The sequence below is a fragment of the Macadamia integrifolia genome, chromosome 11 (genome assembly GCF_013358625.1).
Source record: "Macadamia integrifolia cultivar HAES 741 chromosome 11, SCU_Mint_v3, whole genome shotgun sequence".
NCBI classification, from domain to species: domain Eukaryota; kingdom Viridiplantae; phylum Streptophyta; class Magnoliopsida; order Proteales; family Proteaceae; genus Macadamia; species Macadamia integrifolia.
Window position 1 is genome coordinate 21,192,194 of NC_056567.1, and position 10,717 is coordinate 21,202,910.

At 35.7% G+C, this 10,717-nt stretch overlaps 1 protein-coding gene across 1 annotated transcript; it reads left to right on the plus strand.

Moving 5' to 3' along the window:
* Positions 1 to 266: 266 nt before the first annotated feature.
* LOC122092655 (nicotinamide adenine dinucleotide transporter 1, chloroplastic-like) lies at positions 267 to 10,512 on the plus strand. Its single transcript, XM_042662883.1, has 10 exons — positions 267 to 728; positions 850 to 950; positions 1,256 to 1,351; positions 3,734 to 3,840; positions 6,454 to 6,502; positions 6,704 to 6,816; positions 9,093 to 9,187; positions 9,497 to 9,585; positions 9,671 to 9,765; positions 9,888 to 10,512. The coding sequence occupies exons 2-10, from the start codon at positions 878 to 880 to the stop codon at positions 10,284 to 10,286; spliced, it is 1,116 nt and encodes a 371-aa protein (XP_042518817.1). The 5' UTR covers positions 267 to 728; positions 850 to 877; the 3' UTR covers positions 10,287 to 10,512.
* The last annotated feature ends 205 nt before the right edge of the window (positions 10,513 to 10,717 follow it).

The window sequence follows — 10,717 nt, forward strand, 5'->3', positions numbered from 1 at the left end:
AAAAACCCCATATCAAGATTGATCACAATCCAAAACTCTAGAATCAGCATCTCAAATTGGCCGTAAATCAAGATCGATCACGGCTAATTCCTATCTAAATCGGCGTACTTGACTGATCAAATTCCGATTTTTGAAAAATGGATTGATGCAAATAGAAAGTGGAAACCTTTTTCAAATACATATAAAAACGACCTGATTGATGTTACTGATGCTTCACTAGACCTTTTATGGTTTGACCAAATGGGTTGGTCCGGTTTTAGAACCAAGGAGAACAGGGCATCCTGGTGCTGGTCCTTCCCCTGGCGTCAAGATGAAGCATTCAAGCTAGGTTTTGCCGTCTTGGACCGTTTTAAAGTCCATGGCGTCAAGCAGGCTCAAGTATTCAAAGCAAGGTTTTGCTGTCATGGTCCTCATGGACCATTTGAAGTTCAAGCTCTGCTATTCACAAATCATGAACTATAGGTTCTTGTAATTTCTTATAATCATGGCTGTGAGTGATTCTTAACTCCCGCTCCGACCATTTCTTCTTCTAATAAGGATGGGAGTGAAGGCGGTTCGCCCAACAGACCACCTGTCTACGTTGGATGATTACCACGAATTTTACATTTTCTGAATCTTCTGAACCATAACACCAACTTCTTCGTTAAATTTCTCTCGGTTCTTCTCTGCTTAGCCTTCATTTCGCATCGTCTGCTCTGCGGACATCAAAATTCAAATCCACATGTAGTGTAAGTGTGTAACACCGAATGGGGTGTTCAATAGTCTAATCCATGCGACTCTGTTTTGGTTTTAATCAAATCTATGAATCTGGAAGGCAATCGAATTCATTGCTTTACTTCTCGATTACAGAATTCTCTGTTCTTTCTCGATTTTCAAGATGACGGCAGAGTCATCGGATGGTCCAACCACCATAAATCTTCTCTGCAACGCCGGTGCCGGTGCCGCCGCAGGTTTGTTTCTCAGCCAACTACAGACTTCCTTTCTTTTTTCTGGCATAATTCAGTAATTTTACTGTTCAACGTTTGTTTCTAGTTTTTAAATTCTCGAATTTGCCTTCTAGGTTTTTTTTTTGGCTATTTGGAATTATGTGTTAGAATCCTGTGCTTGCTATTCTAAGAGGAGATTCTATTTGGTCTAAATTACAGAAGGAAAGCATGCAGACATTGTCTTTGATATATGATATGATTTGATTATATGATTTTTACGCTTTTGCAAGTTTGTCTTCCACTAGGTGTAATTTCTCTATCTCATGTAGGAGCCATTGCTGCCACCTTTGTATGCCCTTTGGATGTGATCAAGACGAGACTCCAGGTCCATGGGCTGCCCAAAGCGCCCCATGCTGGTCAAAAAGGTACAACGGTTTTCAATCCCTTTCCTCAGCCGCCTGAAATTCTCTAATTTAGTGGATATGGTTCGTTCAGTTTACGGTAACCTGCTTCTTTACTTGATACAAATTTGTAGGCTTTAAATAAATATCATGTCATTTAGTCGAGAGATTCGTTTGAACAGAAACTACATATCTATTTTATCGTAAGTTTCCACTTGGCCACTGCTTGGGCAGTTGCAGCTATGAGTTTTATTTGGGGATGATAGAACAATAAAAGAAAGAAGAAAAGGAAAAGGGACAAACTTAAAAAAAAAAAAGGAAAATTAGAATGCACAACAAAGAATTGTGAAGGAAAAATTGGAGAATTATTTGGGTTTTGAACAATTAAATTAACTTAGTGTATCTGTCTTTGAAAATTATAAGCCAACCTCAATATTGCATTGCTTATATACTTTAATTTTCATCAGACTTCTGATTGTTCTAATGCACTCAACTTTTCTCATAGAAGTGCATTGAGTTAAATTCAATATGTTATTGAACTAAGTTAGTGTCCAATAAACAAAGAAGCAAACCTGTACAATGTAATTACTGAGTGTAGCTTGGAACTTGGTCTAACTCGTTATGTAGTAAATCATATGTGCTTACATATATAAGCTATAAGAAGGATTGCATTATTCTCATAAAAAAAAACTGAGGGGGTGATTAAACTGTCTATACCTGTGGGATGCATTGGGTTAGTTTTTTAGTGTTAAGATGGTTAAAAATAGAAAGCATATAGCAACTGAGCTACAGTTGGGACACCAAATAATTGTCAATCAACAACAACAACCGCTTAGCCTTTTCCCAACTAAATTGGGGGGGGGGCTACATGGATCCACGAAAGGGTAAAATAAAAGGAAACATAAAGGAAGAAAAAAAGGAAAAAGAAAGGAAGAGGAAAGAAAAAGAAAGAAACAAAGCAACACCATAGGAATTCTTAATTCTAAATTTATATAGGGATCACAAAATCAACGTATTAACAACATTGACTACAAATTTGTTGCAATTCTATTTATAAATTTGACATCAGATATGGTTGCCAACTTTTCTTGAGGAGCTCCATGATGAACAAGACATGGTGATAATTGAACAGGAGGTAATAGAGAAAAATATGCAACAATAATATGTACTTTTGAAACCTTTTTTTGGAGACAAGATCAAACTCATATTTCTATTGACTTTGTCATGGCTTGTTGGCTTTTCTAGCTGCAAAAAGATATTGCATGCACTTCCTTATGTTGTATGTGGTTTAAGATATCATGTATGTGACAGCATTGATGCATTGTATATCCTTTGTATCCAAAATCTACAAATACATCATATTTGTTAATTACTTTGTATAGATAGTTGTCAATTGAGAGCATTTTCCCCCTCTATGTTTTAGTTTGTATGAAGTGGATATATTTGATAGTCTCCATACAATCACCTACACGATAAGATGGGTCTGTACTAGACTGTTGCTGGATGTTTTCTAGATATTATTCATCAGCAGGACCATCCGGGCATTCTCTAGAACAGCCATTAGCCCAAAAGACTAACCAAGTGAATTATTTGAACAGCCAGAAAAAGGATGGGCTGGGGTTGGGGGAATCAAAACAAAACAATTGGGTTAAAAAATTATATTTCTTTACTTAAGATGTTTGACATCCTTTGACCAACCTAATATTTGGTCTGGGGTCCAGAAACTAAGTAGTTTTGCCTGATACTCTTATTTATCAACTCTTGTTTGAAGTGCCATGTTATCTTTTTCTTTTGCCCTCTTTTTCCTACCTAGGAAAATGACTAATCTAGTATTCTGTTGTATGAATTTAGTGAAATGACGTTAAGTTAAAAGTTATTAGTTTGATTCATGCCACTATCTTTACCAGATAAAACTGAGAATTGTTTACTCCTTTTCAGATATGGTCTAGAATATGTTTGCCCTTTGTGGTGCTAAATAGATGGTTATGGTTCTAGTCTGCAACATTTACATTTTTGTCTCAATTCTGAAGATTTTTTTTTTTTTGGGGGTGGGGTGGGGGGGGTGTGGGGGGGAGGGGGATAAGAGAAGATGATGAAGAAAGAAAAAGCTTGTTATGGTATCAGCATTATTCACTAATTCAATTTTGGGCCTAACTCATGTAGAAACTATGATGGAGTGGTTCTTGTTGTGGCATTGTCTACAAAACTTAACTAATTGGGTTGAAGGCTAATTGCTCAGTATTATTAATCATTTCCCTTGGAAAATGAAACTAGATTGACATTCTTAAATTTTATTTTGCATATGCATATACTGCTCCCTGTTTATGTTCATACATTATTTTTATTGGGTTATGGGTGGTTAATATGTGAACTTTCTGATGCTATTTATTGTATGACTAAAATCAGGAAGTATCATTATTGTGGGCTTACAGAACATAATTAAAAATGAGGGTTTGAGAGGAATGTATCGTGGCCTTTCTCCAACAATATTGGCACTACTTCCAAACTGGGCAGTGAGTATTTATTTTTTTTAGGGTTTTTTTCCGAATGACTTTGAATTGGGTCCTTTTCTGTCATTGGAAAGGATGTCCAGGATTTGTGGCCCCCGTCTATTTTCTCCCTTTGGTTCCGATTATAATTTCTGAAAGAAAGAAAGACCTTCCACTTCTATCTACTGTAGGTCCTCTTACAACTATTTTTCATGTGGAATGAAATTTTATTTATTGAAAGAGGCTTTTGGTTATAACTAACTGCTACTAACTGCTAGAAATTGTTAAACCGACTCGGTTCCTTAACATATGATCAGATATAGGAGATTATTTTCTTATAAGATATAGGCCGAAGCACGTGAAACTTTTGTATTTATGGATAACATCAATACTATTGATATAACATTAAGAAACTATAGGATTCATTAGTGCATTGCTATACTGAACACCAGTGAGATCCAGTGGAGATCAGCTTGCGACAGGATCAAGCAAAAGCAAGAGACTTCCATTAATTCATCGAAATTCGTTGGTAGGGCATATCCCTTATATTTGTTTCAATAAAATGACTCTAATCAGGACTCAAACTAAGTTTAAAACTCCTCCAACCATTAGCTTGCTATGGAGGTAGTCTACTGCTACTAAACTCTGAGTAAAATAAAGAAAGAAACAACTTAAACAAGGCTGGATTTCATGGACCTTTTCCATCCTAACTAAAACACTCTAGTAACAATAAAAATAAATTGTACCAAAAAAATAAATAAAGAAATAGACTCTAACTAGACTAACTAATAAAGTTAATCCTGTATCCTCTACCACATATATTTTAGGAACATTATAACAAAGAAAACCAATTGGACCAACAGTCCAACATTAAGATCTTGGCGAGGTCTTGCTAATATCTGTCTTTTTTCTTGGGTTTTCTGAGACGAGATGACAGGCGATACGCAAAATTAATCATATATTGACCTAGATCATGAGATCTCGCCAAATCTTGACCCCATCTCGTTGAGAAACAGCCCAGAACTTGCCTCTCTCACTATACTTTGAGAGAAAAAAACACATTGTTGATGGGATTTTGGTGCTTTGGCTTTCCAAACTTCATTCCAACGCTACATGTAATATATCTATATGCCTTATGTAATATGTACTGTACCTCTGTAGTTATGTGGCTTATCTTATGTCATTTCAATGTATGTGAATGTGTCTCATCTGTCATCACTCATCACTCATCACTCATCAATGTTAAATGTTAAACAATTAAGTAATTATCTATGATGTCTTTTAAATTCTTATGATTATTGCGCTTTTTAAATTGAATATATGTGTTCTAACTTTTAAATTCTTATGATTATTGCACTTTTTAAATTGAATATATGTATTCTAACTTCTAAAATTATTAGATGTTGTGTCATATGTGGAATGTGGATTGTGGAATATGGTATGAAGTCAAAGTAGCATTTTAGGTTTGATTTTTAAAAAACTGATATTTCTATTGTGTTTAGAAAGCCTAAAATAGGGTGAATGGAAAGTTTCAGGGGCTACAAAGACCATATGGCCACTGAATCGACTGGGAAAAAGATGCAAGATCATAACAAGATCTCTCTTTTTGGATTAGCTAGGTTAGGGGGCGAACTCAAGATCTTAAACCTTGGGCCAACACATATGTATCCCAACCCAAGGGCTTATTATTTCTACAGAAATAATCCCACTTGATTGTTTTATCTTTATCAATTCTCCCCGGCTTCTCATGTGTTGGGCTCTAATAAATAAAAATTTCTTGTGATTGGAACGGATGTTCTATTTTTTTTTTATGGTAAAATATATGAAGTATTTGTAGATCTTAAAACGATTTAATAAATGCACATCCATTGCCAATATTTTAACTTGTCGTTTGAAATGGTATATTAGGATGTGGGTATTTTTTTTAACTTAAAAAATGAATGCTGAAAAGTGGATTTTGAATCAACATTTGAATATATATCTAGCCATTTGTAACAGAATTTTTTTGGTTACTGTTTCTGACTGCAATTAAATGTAATTTAATGTTAACAGCTTCTAATCTTTATTCAAACTGATTTTGAATATGTCCTCATGATGATTGCATGGTATGAAGCATACTTCTCAAGTCCTGCAAGAGGTGCCACTCTGATGCAATTTCTAAGAGATACAGTCGACACAATTTGTTGCTTTGATGGGCATTTCTCCCCCTTATTTTCTAATCTTCAACTTTCTTCTTTTTATTAGAAGTTTACCGTTGATTAACTATTCATGGGGTCATCAAAGCGAAAAAGTATGATGTTGAAACCTAGGACCTGTCGAAGGCAGTTACCTAGGTATTCATGTTTTGAGATACATAATACTGAAACCTCCCTCTTATTTTATTTTACTTTCTTTAAATTTCCTTAATTAACTTATGATTTACGACAGATATGTTAAGAGTCATCCTTGGATTGCTCTATCTTGTCTTGCTTATAACAAATGAATGTAAATATGCATCTTAAATTTTTGGATTCTTCTTTTTATTTTTTTATATATAGTTGCATCAGGAGCTTGATGTCTCATAAATGATGCTTCGTTTTACGGAAGTGTATTTTTGTATGATCCTCTGAGTAGTTAAGTGTTAATTTCCTTATGTAGGTTTATTTCACAGTTTATGAGCACCTCAAGAGCCTACTTCATTCACACGGTTGGTTCTTCAAATTTGTTTCCTTAGCAAACTGTTTCTTTTTTCATGGAGATTTATTGTTGGCATAAGCCTTCGGTCAGTCGAGTTTGTTTTTGAGACATACTATGCTCTTGCTTAAGCTTAATTATTTGCAAGTTATGAACCTTCACTGAATCCAGTTAGTTTGTTTAGTGTAATAAATATCAAATTGGGTTGATGCAGTGGATCAGAATGGACAACTTACTCTTGATGCAAGTATTTTAGCTTCTTCAGGTGCTGGGACTGCCACAGCCATTGTGACCAATCCATTTTGGGTTGTCAAGACTAGACTCCAAGTATGTCCAATATTCTTATATTTGTTGGATAAATGATAATTATATCTTACAAATTCACCTGACTGCAGCCATTTCTTTAATCTCTTAAGCACCTTGAAGTTCTGAGTTAAGGCATCACTTGGATACCTTTCAATTAAGTTTTCCTTCTAATCACTTGAAACATAATTTTTTGTTTTTGTTTTTGCTTTTGTTTTTTGGTTTTTTTGAGAATAAAATGTTTGGTTGCTTCTTGTTTTTCAGCACAAAACAGAAAGCAACTTTTTCTTTGTGGTATTATATATAAATAAATAAATATATATATATATATATATATGACCAGATACCACCTTTATTAGTTGGCATGGATTAGATTTTGGTGAAATATCCCTTCCCATGGAATCTTAATTAGATCAAGTTCCTTGTTCCCGTGATGCCCAATTGTAAATCCAAAGATGAGGCCTCAGAGATAATGGGGGTGAGCCATCATCATGTTTAAATGTAGAATGCACCATGGATCCACCGTGAAACTATAAAAATGAATGGTAAAACTGGGATAAAGAGATAAGGCCAGATTCAGGAATGGTGACAACCTGGTTGAGGACCTTGCTTCCACAGAAGTTCTGACCAGCCAAAGGGCCTGTCTGGTTTTTATTATCCCCGTCAGTGACAGCCTGGTTGGGCGAGCCAGTGGCACAACGGTTAAGTTGCACTATTTCAACATGTTGGTCACAGGTTCAAAACTTGGAAACAACCTCTCCTGTGACGTAGGGGGGTAAGGGCTGTAAGGCTGCATACATTTGCCCCTCCCAGACCCTGCAATAGCGGGATCCTCGTGCACTGGGTTGCTAAAAAGAAGTTACGTCGATGCTGACATTGAACAGATAAAAAGAAGGAACAGTGTGTCCAAAGGCTCTCTTGCCACCATTTTGTATGCAGTCTGTTTTCCATCAGTAACCCCTCATGCTATTTAAGATAAAGCAGTCTTCTCTGTCAAAAAACAAGCACATATTTGACATATGCGCTCTGTTTTTGTTTATACAGACACAACGACCAAAAAAGAAAAAAAATAAAGAAGAAGAAGAATATGGAAATGCTCCTTAAATGTAAACTAGAAAGTGTTGCATATGGTAAGTGTACTGCTGGAAGTTCAGATTGTCTGTATCCATGGAAATGGTTTTCAATTTTGCATTTTGGATTAATATATTCCTTGTTGAAGAAGGTTACAGTAGGATTTGTTGAACGGTGTTGGTTCAAAAAACAACCTACTATAACTTTGTAAATTCAGGACAGTTAGATCCTAGTATCCCCACTTCATTTTGACAAGTAACTAGCATTTATAAATATACTCCTTCTGTACTGATCCATCCATACTCAATGTAAATAGACTTCCTACTTCTTTCTCCTCTGCAGTTTCACATCTCTTAGGCCGTGGATTTATCATTTTTTTCTCACTAGTTGTGGAATATCCTAATATCAAGGAGTCTAAAGGCTCCAGTGCTTTCATGAACACACCCTTTGTTTTTGGCTGGTATCTCATGATCCCTTAGGTATCAAGTTCCCTATGGTTCCGATGAATTAACATTACATTATGAAAGCAATTATCAGGTTTCCTGACACGATTTTAATGTCTTGTAATGCTGTTACATTTTACTTCATACTTTGGTTCTAATTAACATTGTATGATTCTTGTAGATAATGGTCTAATTCCTTCTGTGTCCCATTTAGAATTGCAACATTTTTTTTCCCATTGATAGATACTCTGGTACTGGGTCTCTGACTGGGTTGGGTTTAGAATGAAACTCTGATTTCCTAATTGTATATCAACTCCATGCTTGTGTTCCCAGAGATGATTTTCCCTCATTTTTTGTATTTATTCGGGAGATGGAGATTGTTTACCATTGGAATTCCTGAAGATACTATCCATTCTTATCTTTCTTAAGCTTATCATCATGTGCATCTCTCATCATCCTCTCTCTGCCAATTCTCAGAAATAAAGGATAGAAATCTTTCACACTGTGAGGTTTGGACATTGGAAGTTTTACCATTACCTTCTATAAGGTTTGGGCATTGGAAGTTTTACCATGTACCTTCTATGTTCAATAGGACTTTGCATGAATAGTTTCATGTATTTAATGGAAGTCGTGTCTTTGCCATCTTGTGCAATGTAATGTGATGTGGCAAGAAGAAAATAGGTTAGACTACAGATACGCTGGTAGCAGCAATAGGAATTAACTTTCATTGTTTCTTATAATGGTTTTTTTTTTCTTCAAATTCATTTGTTTTTCTTCATTCTTCAGACGCAGGGAATGAGACCAGATGTGGTGCCTTACAATAGCGTATTTTCTGCTTTGAGAAGGATTATGCATGAAGAGGGAATCCGAGGGTTGTATAGGTCAGTTGTTTCTTTACTATTTGTAGTTCAAAGATTGATTCACTTATTGGAATCCAACTTGCAAAGGATTCAATAAGGATGATGCATCATTTCAGCTGCCTTGTCATTCTTATTTTCATATTTGACTCTTAACTGGTTTCATTGTAGCTTCTGAATCAAGTTAACTCAGAAGCTAAGTAATGTTCATACTGTGTTAACTTGGAAGCTGGAGCAGCTTAGAGGCCTAGTGTCTAAGTTGTCTTCATTGCAGATAAATGTTTTGACTTTATTTTTTCAGTTTCATGATGCTATTTTCATTTGGTGAAACAGTGGTGTTTTGCCTTCATTAGTGGGGGTAAGCCATGTTGCCATCCAGTTTCCAGCATATGAAAATATGAAGTCTTATCTAGCGAGAAGAGGTAACTATGATACTGTTTGGATATAGTATCTAGATTTTTTTGTTGGACTGCATTGTTGCTGATCATGGTGGTTAAAACTGCTCAGATAACACAACCGTTGATAAACTTAGTCCCGGACATGTTGCCATTGCTTCTTCAATAGCTAAAATACTTGCCTCCACAATTACTTATCCTCATGAGGTAAGTTTTTGGTAGAGTTTCTAAAACAACATGTGATTAGTTTGGGTGATCAATCGCCTAAGAAATTGTATCACTTCTTGGTTGTATCTTTATATTCCAACCTGCAATTACCATATAATCAGGTTGTGCGTGCGAAGTTGCAAGAGCAAGGTCAATCCCACAATGCTGAGATCAAGTATGCAGGTGTTGTAGACTGCATCAAAAAGATCTACCAAAAGGAAGGTGTCCCTGGTTTTTACCGGGGCTGTGCCACTAATCTGTTGAGAACAACCCCAGCTGCTGTTATTACTTTTACTAGTTATGAGATGATCCAGAGATTTTTACGGCGTGTTTTACCTCCTGAGCAGAAGTATCCACAAGGCCAACCAAAATCAGATGATCATGTCAAGCCCAAGCCAAAAAATGGAGGGTTCAGAGAAAAGAATGATGACAGGATGCTTCAACCTTCACAGGTTCAGTCTAATAAAAGAACCACCTCAATTCCGTCAGGGAGCAAGGAACAACTTACAGCAAGACACTGATTCTTCCACCTTCCCTTTTACCACTGAGGGAAATCATTTCAAATATGCAAGAAAATAAAAATGAATGCATCTCTTACTTAGTCACCTTCTTTCTTTTTCTATAGTCGGTGAAAACTCCTAATTAGAACATTTTTTTTGTACCCGTAGTGAGTTGTTTGGTTGGATAAGCAATTATTGCTTAGAAATCAATTTTGTTTTACTAATGAATCCTTGCTTCTTTTCTCAAGTGTATGTCAAATGTCAAAACAATCTTTTTTGTGAAAAAAAAAAAAATTGCTTTGGCGCATGGTTACAGATTTACCGGATTAGCAGTGATGGTTGATTCAATCCCATGAGAAATTGAGGGATTTCACTTTTTCGAGAAAAGGATGTAAAAAACAATATGATTGGATACTCTGTGTTATCATTAACTTTCACCCCATATTGTATAA

Bases quoted from the DNA above. Each gene is read 5' to 3' on its own strand.
- LOC122092655 (XM_042662883.1), top strand. From the start codon at position 878: ATGACGGCAGAGTCATCGGATGGTCCAACCACCATAAATCTTCTCTGC. The intron at 951-1,255 runs GTTTGTTTCTCA...TATCTCATGTAG, and splicing joins CGGTGCCGGTGCCGCCGCAG to GAGCCATTGCTGCCACCTTT. The intron at 1,352-3,733 runs GTACAACGGTTT...GACTAAAATCAG, and splicing joins GCCCCATGCTGGTCAAAAAG to GAAGTATCATTATTGTGGGC.